The sequence below is a fragment of the Pyxicephalus adspersus genome, chromosome 8 (assembly GCF_032062135.1).
Source record: "Pyxicephalus adspersus chromosome 8, UCB_Pads_2.0, whole genome shotgun sequence".
NCBI lineage: Eukaryota > Metazoa > Chordata > Amphibia > Anura > Pyxicephalidae > Pyxicephalus > Pyxicephalus adspersus.
The window spans coordinates 34,028,678-34,042,344 of NC_092865.1; the positions used below are offsets into that span (position 1 = coordinate 34,028,678).

The window sequence follows — 13,667 nt, forward strand, 5'->3', positions numbered from 1 at the left end:
TCCTTCTGCGTTTGGATATATTTTAGAATGAAAACCAAGAGAGGTGCTTAAACCAGTGGTAATAAGGGAAGTAATTCAACAATCCAATTCCTCTTAATGGTCCCAGTGAGGCTTCTTATGGCAAACAGGGTGCATCTCAATGAAGTATCCAGTATAAGAATGCTTTTAGTACAACCCTTTTCTGGTCATTTGAGGAATTATTTAAGTTTGCTTGGATTCACTGTGGTCTTTCGCTACATTTCAATATTGATTTAAAGGAGAAAAGGTCAGGAAATAAATGAATTGATACACTGTCATTGCAAAAGTCCTGAAAATCTCGGCTGACTGGCTGCAAAATCAATGCCGTTGTTGATATAAATCACACACCCTGAACAAGCATATATCCAGTGAACAGGTAATCCAGATACTGGCGATTCCTTTTGTATTTTATTACTGTTAATGTGCAAGAATTGGGCTTTTTTTTCTATATCCTTGGAGCGCAAGTTTATTACTGGGATTATATGATGTATTCATGGAAGCCCAAACCTGATATGCACGCTTTTCCAGGATTTAGTAATGCTCAAAAAAAAAATCAGCAGAACTAGGCAACAAGTATTTTTGAGGAAGCTCAGCTATATTTTTTTATTAAATCCTTTAAAGTCTAATAGATGTCACCCACCCTTGTATATTAGGAATAGTTACTGAATGTTGCTTGGAAATGAATGAAAACAAACTTCCCTACCCATCTTCACTCAGATTTGTATTGCAAAGGATGAAAGGGAGTATCAGATGTTGTGAATGTTACTGAATGCTGATTACAGAGTGTCCATCTCTTGTACCTACTGAACTCTGCAGTCAAACTGAGACTGCAGAACTGCTGTAACTAGGAAGTGGAGAAGAGATTATAATACCAAAGGCTGATTGTACAACATCTATTTTTGTGTCATTAAGTAGGCTTTACAGTATTCAAGTTTTCTCTTATAAACCTGGCTGAAGAAATACAACATTTTTGACTTCAAAAGTTTTATTTTCTTTTTGAAAGAATATTTCTGTTTATAATTTGATACACAAACATAGGAGAAAAAAAAAATAAAAAGATCACAGTACCATCAAAATAAAACTGTAAATGTACAATAGCATGCTATATACAGGATTAAAAAAATAGTTCATTTCCCTTCATACTACGTCCACTATAAATACGTACTCCCAAAATTTGGCATTTTAAAATGTGGCTAAAATGTCCTGCAATGTCTGAGACGGAGAAGAGAGACCCATAAGTATAATTTTTCAAGTACCTATTATTTTGCCCCATGGTTCCCCACCATAAATATGTGTGAGTATGTAGATGCAGAGGAAGGAAGAAGCTCCTAGAGGCCATTCCTCACCGACTGGTGGATGCCATTTTCATCTATTGTAAGAGGTGCGTGAAATTCCTTGTTCTTCACATAGGGCTCCAGTCCCTGATTGAGAAGAGAAAAAAAAAAGTTAGAAATGAAAATATCTTGGTTACTGGAAAGATAAACAGACCTACTCGTGTCAGATTGGTACACATAAAGCCCACAAATTAGGCAGGATGCATTTGTTGAAGCTTTTTTTATATTGTCTGTTCTATTTCAGAAGATATTTCATAATAAAATACAGCTGTTTTAACTTTTCTTTCATCTAAACCATAATACAAGTCAGTTTGGCTTTCTGCCCTGACAAAATAGCAAAGTCAAGGTCAGAGAACACAAAGTTTTAATTCACACTAAACTGACCACTTTAATGGAGAAATGAAACTTCAAAACAAGACAGAAATGTCAAGCAATTCATTACACTACACCACCTGCAAAGGCAGGGTTCAGATGTTAGGACAATGTACAATAGCATCAATTATCAGTCTCTAACTAGTAAGAAAATTGAAGTGCTAAACATAACCTGATTACCAGCAACCCCAATACAAGCAGATGTCAATGAGAGAACAGTAAGGTAACAGAAAAATGAGCAGTATACCTAATAATAGGATTACAATTGCTTGTTTTTCTTATGTCAGTCACGTAACCCTACTGTCTATGTCTTAATATGCCTTTCCTGACAACTTCCATTGCTGACTCATTAACAGTTTAAATACCAATAAAAAGCAAAGCAGTAGTGCTGTCATTACACAATCATTCTTAAGAAATCAGAGATTAGTTATTATTTGTTGGTTACAACTGTTTAGAGGGAAGTTCCCATGTGGAAGCTGAAATATTTGCACATCATAGCTAGACATATCTGGGTACAGACTAGGTGGAGCCCACATGGAAATGAGTTGTAAAGGAGATTGCAGTTAGGACCTGTATCAATGAGCTTGTTTTAAAAAGTAGCTTCCAGAGCAGTTTGAGATGCTTCAGGGATCATTCACAGTTCTTACTTACAGATTCAAGTGACCTCCTAAACTACACCCACTTTTATGGGGCTATCCAATGCTCATCGACTGGTATAGGAAGAGAAGAGTAGGTTCTGACATGAAAGAGGCCAATCAATCAATGCTCTTATATATAACAAAAAATGTACAAAGCACCACCTTTTCCCCAAACTAACACATATTCCAAGTAGAAAATGCAGACCTTAACCTCCATGACTTATAGAAGTAAATAAAAGAGCTCCAGCGTACCAGCTTTGTGTGCAGCCACACGCGGACCGTTACAGGTATAGGACAGGCGATGGACTTTTTGGGGCTACCAGTCAGTAAATAAGTTTACGCTCAGGTAGCAAATACAGCACAAAACTACCTCCTGTTTGCTAAGTACCGCACCTAGCCACCTCAGGAAAATATTTATAAAAGCTGAACGTAGTGCAAGTCTGCAACAAGACAAGTGTCCGATTTTATAAAGTTAAGGTTGGATGAGTGGGACCACTGCACATGTGTGCTATTTAAATTTGGTCCTTTTTATACTCATTTGTCCCCATTTCATCATCATCTTCTTTCTTCTCTTCCTTGTTTGGATCCTTAGCCATCTTGATTGGCCGGGCTGGGATATACAGCTTGAATTTGTTGACCATTTGCAAATAGGCCTTCAGAAAGTTTCCATCTACTGATAATATAACTATTGTACAAAATTTGCTGGTTTACTTTCTATGCCTAATATCATTGGCCACCCCATCATGTGGTGTGCATATTTCTAGCCTAGATTGTGTTTCTGGAAAACCCACACTTGTATAACAAGCATTATTTTATATCATTGAGTAGCCTAATTTAAGGGTACATTTCAGAGCTTACCTCTCCAGCATATGAAACAAGTGGCGAAATCTCACACTGAATGGGCACATCACCAGCATCCTGCATGCTGGAAAAAAAGGAAAAAAGGTTATGTAAAGTGGTATATAATCAGGAAGCTGAGAGATAAAGGCCACTCCTCTGTTAAGCTAAACAGTACATAGAACTAGAGGAGATAACAAGCAAGGAAGAGTAAAGATCATGCAGATCTGCTGATTAGTAACCACATGCTTCACTGAAAGAAACCAGCAGAAATACAGAATGTATCAGTCATTCAAAAGCATCTAAATTAGTAGCCATTTAAAATCCAATAGATCTGCAATGGTTCTATCAGTGAAGCTTCAGATATCACTACATTTAATGTTTATATAAACTTTGTACTAGGATAAGGACTTTGCATCAATTTCCTTACAAATTAGATCTGACCAACTTAATTTAAAACTAAAATCCTCATCAGATCCCCTCCTTCAATTATTCTATGGCTGAAAACCTTTGCAAGTATATTAATTCACAGACTCCTGGAACCCTGGAAACTGAACAGTGGCAGGGTGGTGACAGCTAGGTCAAGTCTGCATCATAATGGTAACTTTTTCAAAAAGACAGTAGGGGTCATAAGGAAGATTTAGTGTAAAATGAATTGTCGTGAGGGAAAAAAGGAAACAAAAGGTTGCCAATACTAACCAGCTGGTAATACTTTCTTAGTAACCAACCAATAACTATGCAGATGACATCTCTGCCTTTCCTGATCTGAATATATTCCAGGTCAGTGACTTAGAAGTATTGGCAGTAGGTCAGCCTAACATTTTCTGATAAAAAAAATCCTTAGATTATGACAAATTATGTGGGTTGCTGTCAGCTCATCTAAACAAGTAACAGACCATACAATCTACCTATTAAAACTATGTAATATAAGGACCTAACTAAATTACCACATTACCCAAATTAGCAAGCCCTACACTGATTTTCGCTTACCACATTTCATTCAACACATCTAGTGGTGCCTTCCATACTTTTAGCCATTTTTTAATTTTTAAAAAATGACAAACCTAAAACTTTTTTCACGGTAAGCCCCTCATTGGGCAGATACACAAGATTTACAACCCACTATACAGGTCTCTCGTTCTTTTCTAACATGCAAATACGTTACACATATCTGCACTGCTCAAACAATTTGTCATCTAAAATTCTGCAAGGGAAATCTCTGCTGACTTTACCACAATGGTGAATGTCATGAGAAGCATTGCACCACAATGATATCCCTAAAAGGACCACTGTACACCAACTTGCCTCACAGTTTTATAATGGTCTTTAAGTAAATGATGTGTAATAAATTAGGTCCAATAACACCAGTTCTTAACTTGTCATTAAAAAAATTGTTGTAGTTTTTTTTGCCTATAAAGTATGCGGACCTGGGTGATGTGTTCACCTAATTGTTCAAAGGACAACATTTATGGACTCTCTAAGCGTTGTTAAAAGTATAGCTACAAAAAATGCCTAGTCTATTACCAAATCACATAACAAGCTAGGGAAGGTACTTACAGAGGAATTGCAGGGATCCAGGTACCATTCTCATCCACAAAGTGTCCACCAGCATTAAGGACCCAGCAATGATGTAATGACATAAGTGCATGGCGAGCAGTACTGGGGTTGTCCTTTCCATTTTGGCTATCTGCATTTTTCAAAGGGGAGAACTCCTCCTCACGTAAAACTTCAAACACAACAAACTTCCTGTGGATGAAAAGACATTAACTGTATACTCCCAAAATATGTGTGCAAGAAAACGGAAACATAACACAATATTGTCACAGGCCAAATGCATGATACGAGAACCTAGATGTGTTTTCCACATGTGTACCCACTTGGCAAACTGGAAAATGTCGAAGACAAACTTCTCCATCTTTATTCCATTAGGTTTATCTGGGTGAATTAATACACCATGTGTGTCCACATGAGGTATTTTCTTCACTGCAACATGGTGCTGCAGCTGAGGCTCGTGGACCCTACAAGACATTAGAACAATTGAGAGATAGCCTTCACCAGCTATCACTTTTATAAAAGGTTAAGACTTTAAGAGTTTCCTCTTTTCATGCCTACATCTATAACTTTATGGTCACTTACTCCACCACTTGCTGCAGGAACTGTCTTGTGAAAAAGTGGTTGGCGATGTTTCCAGCATTGTACATAAGTCTTCCATCTGTACTCCTCTTTTGTGCTGTGGCCAGTGTGATCTCACTGTATTCCACAACCTGGTACACACCATCTACTCGGCAAACTACACCCACGGGTTCCGTTGGATTCATCTTCTCTACTACCTAAGGTAACACAGAAGGAAATATTTCATAAGACAGTAATGTAGACGTCACTCAGTAAATTACTACTACCAGAGGAAAGCTCCTGATATCTGTTGTGTGAGACCAAAGCTTTTACAGCCACAACCTGGCCTACTCTCCCACCCTTGTGAGTTGCTAAAACTAGCAAGTAAAAGGTTACAAGACCAGAGATCATATGATCATCAGTTAGTATTTACATACTACAGCTCCCCAGATTTGAAGAGCTCCTTCAGCACTCTGGAAAACAACAGATGATTTGTGCAGATGTGAAGGGGCTATATTCATTGGTGAATAGGATGCCACCAGTTTCCCATATCTGAACTAGAAATTCAAAGTAAGTTTGGCCTTTGGAAGCATTAAATGTTGACAGTTTATCTTCTTAGACTTCTCAAAGCTAGTCATTTAGATGAATAATTCTAATTAACCTAAGGGAATTAAATTAAGGGATTTTTAGATATGTGTGGTAAAAGCACTGCCATTTAACTCAACAGAAACTGACTACTGTCAAACCTTTGCAGATCTAGAGACAAATATTTTATTATGTAAAAGAATGTTGCAGAATGGTCACTTAATAATGTTCATTTTAGTGTGGTCATAAAACACCCAAATTAAAAATGACGATTTCTTACTTTGGCTCCACAGTCTGCCTCCTTGCTTACGCAGAATCCAATAAACACTGGATCAGCCACCTTTACTAGGATGTTATCAACACAGTATACATGAATGTACTCAATTCCTCTCTTTTCCATGTCCTTCAGCACGCCATGTGCACCTAAGGCTCTATAAAGTCCTCCGTTACCATCTGCAAAAAAGATTGGCAGATGGTTAGCAAATGTTACTTCTATAGGAGCTGCCAAAGGATTGCAGTATCATTTAACAACCTAACCTGGAGCCATTGATAGTTTGCCCTTCTCCTCCATAAGTACTTTCCCCTCAAAACTCATTGCTGGTAGCATCCCCTGCTGGAAAAGGATAATGTTTCCTTCTTCTAAGCCAAAGTAATGGTGTTTCCTAAAGAAATCATGGGTAGATTCCATAGTACGGCCACTTGTCATTATATACCTGTAAAATTTAAATAATTGCATTTAGTGCGGGGAAAAATACTTTGGAATCAGAATAATGAATGTTTGTATCTGTATAAAATATATCATATGAAATATCTATACATTCCAACCTTTTATGTTATGAAGATTCTACTTTATACAAGCAGTATCTATACCTAAAATCTATGGATAATGTAAAAGCAGTGATGTTTCAGTGATTATGGAGCCACCTTACTTGCATCTTTTATATCTACCAAGAGTTCCACTATCATACTTTAAGTAGCCAATCCAGAACAAAATTTCTGATATTATGCTTTGATTAGGATGCCCTATTTAGCCTTTAAAAGTTGGTTATCAAATGACAAGTATTACATGTGTTTAAAAACTCTTCCTTTACATGAAGGTATATTAATGAAGAACACATTCAGCATGCACCAGCTGAAAACATCCTTCTTTCTACTCTTGGTATCAATCCTGATATTCTGTTTGGAGAAATATTTGCACATTTTTGGACCCTTGGTATTCTTGACTTGCCACACAGGAGTCCACTTTGTAAGTGCCAATTGCCTTTACAAACCCAGTTATCACCATCTAAAATTAGTGGTGCCATTATCAATGTGCTGCACATAACATATCTATGCAGATAGCTTAGCTGAAGGGGGGCTGAGCAGGTTCACAAGCGGTCTGCAGAAAACTATGGGAGTGGGCTGATACAAGACCGGTCACCTTGCACATGGAGAGGGAGCAGAAGGTTTTAAAAACAGTACAAAACAAGCAGAGATACAAGTTATTTTTTTTTAAACCATACAGCTGTGATTTTCTCAATTTATTATTACCTTTAGATAAATTGTATGTAATCACCTGTGGGTAGAATCGAAAAAATACTGGAGAGAAAACTAATGCTTCCATCATCTAGTAGACATTTTGTAAGTATACCAGGCACATGCTAACTGCTTACATTATAGGTGTTGGAGTTATTATACAAAATACAACATTACATTTTATTATTATTATACACACGGCATTCTATCACATCTATCTCATCACATCACACAAGAGAGTCACCTAATCACCTACTGAACAATTTTTCCACTAGTTGCTTGTTGTCAAATATGGCAGACAAAGACAAGGTATAACAGCGTGCCCCAATGTTTTTATTATTCTCTAAATATAAAAGCATTCTAACAAGAACAAACTTTGTCACAATGCAAGAAGACTCAATAACAAACAAACAACAAAAAAAAGTAGAGAGATGGTGCCTCACAAAGCCATTGGCCAGATTTCAATGTTTATTCCCAAATATGATTATTCATATCGGCAACATTTATTACTTATTTGCTTAAGTTATCATAAAATGTCCCTAAAGTGTTAGGAAATCAAACCAGATACATTAATCATGAAAACCTCATATGGTGAGCAATCATCTTATCCCATTCTTACCAAGGAATAACACAGTCCTTCCCATGTTGTTCCTTTGCCAATTTTTGCAGCTTTAGGATTCGCTCAGCTTGTATTTGGAAGAGACTTTTGTGAGAGGGCAGTCCAACATCATACATACCCTTTGGGTATGACACCCCTAGACGAGTTCCCTGCCCGCCAGCTAGCAGTAGAACGGCTACTTTACCATCTGCAATCTGATTAAAACCTGAAAAAAAAACTAGATTAGTTAGTACAAAGTGAACCGCTATTTTAAATAGATCACTGCATTAATCTAAAACAGTGTTTGTCAACCATGATCCCTCCAGAGGTTGCTAGGGGTTCCTTGAGCAATGAACAACCCGTGCCAGTTCCCACTAACACCACCAACTTTTTGTCAATCTGTAGAGGTGACATTCTTCCCCCCGGGCCAGCAATGTAAAAGGAATTCTTCCTACTGACCACCACACGTATTGTGAGCTGGGATTTTAGTAATTACAGAAGGGTTTCCCTGAAGACCTGAAAGTTATTTCAAGGGGTCCTCTCCCCATGTTAAAAAGGCCAAGAAACAATTATATGAATATTACATACTGAATATTATCATTTTTTTTAAAACTGCAAGGTGTTCTTGAGCAAGCGAATAACCATGGTAATGGTTTTGTGATTTGTCCCCAAAACCCCTTCAGCTGTCACAGAACAGCCATCACCACTGAATTACCCCCACACCCTCCTTTTGACATTTGTAAAATTGTGTATTTCCCGTCACTTTTCTTTAGGTAGAGGTAGAACCTTTCCAGTAGGGACCTTTTACCTTGAGCTTCCCATTGCTGAAGATGCTCTCGGTCTCTTGTAACACTGCCAAACACTTCTTGAGGTACGGCCTCCATCCTGGCATCGACTTTTTCTTGTGAAGATGAAGCAGAAAATGCATCCATAGCTCTATGGAAGAATCCATTTAATTCTGAAAAGTCCAAGTCCTTCAACTCCTCCAACAAGTGAGAACGCTGGATTTCTGACAGCTCATCCCAGAATTGCAACACATGGCTCTGGCCAGCCTTAGACACACATTGACGTAGTTTGTCCATAGCCATAGTTCACTTCCCAAGTGTCTGAAGGGAGGGAGACATTTTAATCATTTCCATCTCCAAGATGAGAATAACTCTTTGCCACCCTTCCAGATTCTAAACATTCAATATAACCAAACTCTTATATAACCCCGCTGCAAAACTCACATTCACAAGCATATTCAATGTAAGCAGAATTTTAATCAGTTTTTATAGCAACAGATCAGGATCCATTCTGCGATGGTTTATCTTTTGGTAAAAAAATTGCACGCAGCGTCCCTAGTTTCTATTGTGATTTTACCGATGTCTAAAATCAAAGGACGATTTCACACTTTAGTATTGCTTCTTGGTGCATTAACAAGTTATGGCAGCTCGTTCATATTAATGGACTGAAACGTATGACCCCATGTGCTGGCTGCTCATACAGGGTGCTGGGGAGCCATTCAAAGTGAACACAACTGAAACGCCATGCATTGCGGTAAAAACCCAAGTGTGAATGGTGCCTTTATAGAAGGACTATGGCTGCACCCTAAAAATCATTGATCAGGTAGGTTGTTGTTGATTAAAGGGCAGCGATATCCATTCTACAAAAAATTCAGTTACCCCGATGTGACAGCTCTTAGAACCAATGCCCTGGAGGCAGCATGCACCAAGTAAAAGTCTTACCACCTTGTTTCTTTACACATATTGCATGTTAGTAACAAGTGATGGTTTGGTCATATCATCCTACCCATGTGTTATATTTAAGTTCCATGCGGTGTGATCTGTATCCATAGCATTGCTTGGTCCTGGCGCTGTGGCAGGGTTGGACAATGCCGTGGGTGTGAATTTGCCTGTATTAGGTCAGCGATGACAACACATCTGTCCTATTCCTGATCTCAGGTGTCAGCATATTGTGTAGTCATGGTAACATTAGATAAAAGTATAAGGTGCATTGCTAGGATACCCAGCTGTCTATAAATCCCCAAATATAAATGTCTGTATAGCCTACCCATTCATACAGAACTTACTACACACACAACTTTCACCCACTCCAATTCATTATTCGCCCTGCATGCTGCCTTCCCCATACTAATAAATCCCCTCAGTGTCAGGCAGCCCATGACAACTCACTGTCACCACATCTCAGTCAGGTACCTTCCCTGTGCTGTCTCCGTGGAAGCCAAGCTGCATGTCCCTGTGTGACGTGGACCAGATGCTAGGATGGACCTATTTAAGGGAGGGGCGGGGAGTCAGTATGACGCTACAAGTCACATGGTAGGGTGGAGTTACATTCCTGCTGTCCCAGTAGGTCAGGAGGGAATGGCCTAGCCGCGTATGTGAAGTTTACGTGGTGAAGCAAACAGGAAAATCAGGTTCTGATGCCCGCCCCCTCTGCGCGTCACCGCCGCTCACCGTACGTACTGCGCATATGCACTCACAGTATTCTGACAGGGCGGGTCACGTGAAAGGACCCGCCTCAGACAAGCCCCCGCTGACGTCATGCACGGATTTACTTCAGATAGGGAAGCTCGAAGTGTCTGCGGCACGCCAATGATTCAGTTTTATTTCCTTGTTATAAATAGTGGCATGACGAGGGTTACTTCTCCCAGAAGCATGGCGTGTGATACAGAACAAATGAAAGGTCTCTGTAGTAGCATGAGCTCAGTTTATTTACGTGGCTATTATTATTATTACACAGTATTTATATAGCGGCAACCTATTACACAGCGCTGTACAAAGTCCATAGTCATGTCACTAGCTGTCCCATAAAGGGGCTCACTATAATGTCCCTGTCATTGTCATGTCATAAGTACAGTCTGGGGTCATTTGGGGAAAGCAAATTAACCTCACTGCATGTTTTTGGAATGTGGGAGGAAGCTTATAGAAACACAGGGAGAACCTACAAACTCCATGCAGATAGTATCCTGGTCCAGAGTGCAAACCACTGAGCTACCGTGCTGCCCACATGTTACCCTGGCTACCCTGTGTTTGGCACACTGCGGGGCTGCTATGGGCTTGTGCAGTATTTCTAGTTAATAAAAAGGGGCCCCATAAAACTTTTGCTGCTTTGCCATAGGGCAGTGGTAGATGTTGCCAACAGTGCCCCCCCCGCCCCCCTCCAAACTGACTTGTGCCCTCCTGTTCAATGTAGAGGGTTTGGGGTCCTCGTAGAGTGGCACACCATGCCCCCCTGATGTCCGCCCATGCCATGAGCCCCATTGGTATGTATTGCAGTGTAACACGCTAATGTTAGCAGAATTGAGGCGGCCTGTTCATTCTGAATGAGCCGATTACTGCAAGTGCAACACGTGTTGAAGCTGCATTGCCTTGGCATGGCACCTCAGGAAGTCAAAGAGATTCTCTCCAAAATGAAAACATTCATTTTAGGTATTTGTCACAGGAACCATTGGAATATTTCCCCTCACCTCTCCTAATGACAACTCAATCATTTTTTATCTCCAAAATGTTCTCACTGGTGACAGGACAATTTATCTACCCAGCAGAGACACGACCAATAGAGGCATGGCAGGCGTTCCATTCCTTTATGGAAAAGGATATGTGCACTCTCTCTCCTATTTCTCTGGTATCTGGCCTGTGGTGAAAATAATGTTAGGGTCCATGATAATAATATAATGTATAAAGTACATGGGACAATAAAAGGGGGTTGAATCAGTAAAAAATCATGGTTTTACTATTTATGTAAATCTTCCAAGATTTGGGGATATAATTTGAGTTTCAAATAATTTGTGGAGTGAAACTGGATGTGTGTGTTATTGTACATTATTATCACACAGTATACAATGCATTGTGTATGAGTGTACGCAGTCAGTGACACCACAACATGGAGCAAACAAACACACCTGCTTCTAAGCCATCACAAGCCACGTCATAAGGAATAACCACCCTGCTTTACAATGTACTGAACAAAATGGGCCGAGTATGTTTTATGATTTTTAGACATACATTTAGACTAGCCATAAATGGGAAGATTTTTCTAAATATATGTATAGCAACTTGGATGATCAGATTTGTGTGTCACCAGACTTTTAAAAATAATAAACAACATGATTATTATTATTAAAGAGTTCTTATATAGCCCAACATATTACACAGCGCTGGACATTAAATGGGGATTCTCTCAGCCAGCAGTGGCTAAGTGGTGAGGATGTTGTGATCGGTGGTGTTGATGTGCTAATATGGCCGGCCCATACAACGTGTCATGACGTCACTCCCGCTTAGCTATGATCTCCAGGTCCTCCTACAACACACTGATGTCCTTGACTGGCAGAGAGATATATGTCTGTTGCAGTATTGAGACTTGCCTGTGTTCATGTCCAACATTCTAATAGGCAGGTATGAGTTTTGGAAGCATTCAGCATCTCCTCTGCTACATGGCCTGAACAAGGTGCAAAAATTGCACTGAGCTGCTGAATCCAGGCAGATTACCAGCCAGCGACAATGCTGAACCACTCTGCCCCATGTGCAGAATTCCTATATAACGTGACATCGTACATTCACTCTTCTGTATATAGTTTCTCCAGTATTAACATTGATCTAATATTGTATTAATATTAATATTACCAAAGGGTTTTTTTTCCTCAACAGGGAAAATTTCCGTGCCAAATATGCAAAATGCAAAAAAAATGACAATAACTTTTACAGTCCTTAAGGCGTTTCACCAATAGACTTCATCAGAAGGACAAAACATTATTAGTACCGCATCTATGTATTTGTTCAGATAGTGGTTGATGATTAGGTTGGTATTATGTCATTCAAGCATTGATGTTGGATTATTTGCTTAAATCCATAACACAGACTTTCTTGCGCAGTTAAGGGTGATATGACCCCATAGTGTTGTACGTAGTCTCTTTTAGTGCACCACAGTGTAAATAATCAAAAAGATAAAATATCCCATTTATTAGAATTGTCTTCAGATTTAGAACAAAATAGAACACCTTTTTGTTCTTTAGTTGTTAATTCTACTGGGGTCACTGTTTCACTAAAGAGTCAGGAAGCAGCAAAAAGTGGCTGTAAGACTCTAATTGCTGGCATTATTATAAGTCTTATGTTGTTAGTAAAAAGAACTGGTAAAAACCTTAGTTCCATACTGTGCATATGCTCATTATTCTATAAAATAAGTTATTCACTTTATTATTATGTTATTGAATAAAAAGACAAATAGGAGTTTATTTTTTGGGGTTGTGGCAGGGGAGTGTCATTTACCTACATATGTTGAGTTTAAAAGTGTCCCCCTTCCTTATCCCCAGGAGTTACCCCAGGAGCGATACTACTGTGATCGATCATTTTTTTTCTGGCTGGAAAGATAACAGCTTTACCCAAAATAATGGGAGATTTGTTTTGTAAACTTGTTTTTTTACATTGGATTAATAATTGCCTTGCACAGCTATATCAGAAGGTTGGATGTTTGTACCGCATGTAGTTTATAGTTACATTTGGTAGGTTGGCGGATGTTATACAAGTGCCTATATTTATTTTTACTATTTGTATTTTTTCCAAATAATAAAATCATTTTAAAACCCAGAATGGAGATTTTTTGGTAAAATGTAATGCTTTGCCAACACAAATGGCAACAAAAACACAGGATGTTGCCATG

At 38.9% G+C, this 13,667-nt stretch overlaps 1 protein-coding gene across 2 annotated transcripts; it reads right to left on the reverse strand.

Annotated features, from left to right (window-relative positions):
- Positions 1 to 985: 985 nt before the first annotated feature.
- UAP1 (UDP-N-acetylglucosamine pyrophosphorylase 1) lies at positions 986 to 10,355 on the reverse strand. Of its 2 annotated transcripts, none has more exons than XM_072419971.1 (10): positions 10,208 to 10,355; positions 8,818 to 9,115; positions 8,031 to 8,235; positions 6,434 to 6,609; positions 6,177 to 6,349; positions 5,336 to 5,529; positions 5,077 to 5,217; positions 4,757 to 4,945; positions 3,221 to 3,287; positions 986 to 1,439 (listed from the first exon to the last, which is right to left on the reverse strand). In XM_072419971.1, the coding sequence occupies exons 2-10, from the start codon at positions 9,095 to 9,097 to the stop codon at positions 1,347 to 1,349; spliced, it is 1,518 nt and encodes a 505-aa protein (XP_072276072.1). In that variant the 5' UTR covers positions 9,098 to 9,115; positions 10,208 to 10,355; the 3' UTR covers positions 986 to 1,346. The 2 variants fall into 2 exon arrangements, with proteins under 2 accessions (XP_072276072.1, XP_072276073.1); XM_072419972.1 differs by having other exon boundaries at positions 10,184 to 10,250.
- Positions 10,356 to 13,667: the final 3,312 nt, after the last annotated feature.

Excerpts from the sequence above, each read along its gene's own strand:
- UAP1 (XM_072419971.1), bottom strand. The coding sequence starts at position 9,097 with ATGGCTATGGACAAACTACGTCAATGTGTGTCTAAGGCTGGCCAGAGC. Across the intron at positions 8,236-8,817 it reads TCAGCAATGGGAAGCTCAAG|GTTTTAATCAGATTGCAGAT; the intron begins GTAAAAGGTCCC and ends TTTTTTTTTCAG. Across the intron at positions 6,610-8,030 it reads AAGGACTGTGTTATTCCTTG|GTATATAATGACAAGTGGCC; the intron begins GTAAGAATGGGA and ends TAAATTTTACAG.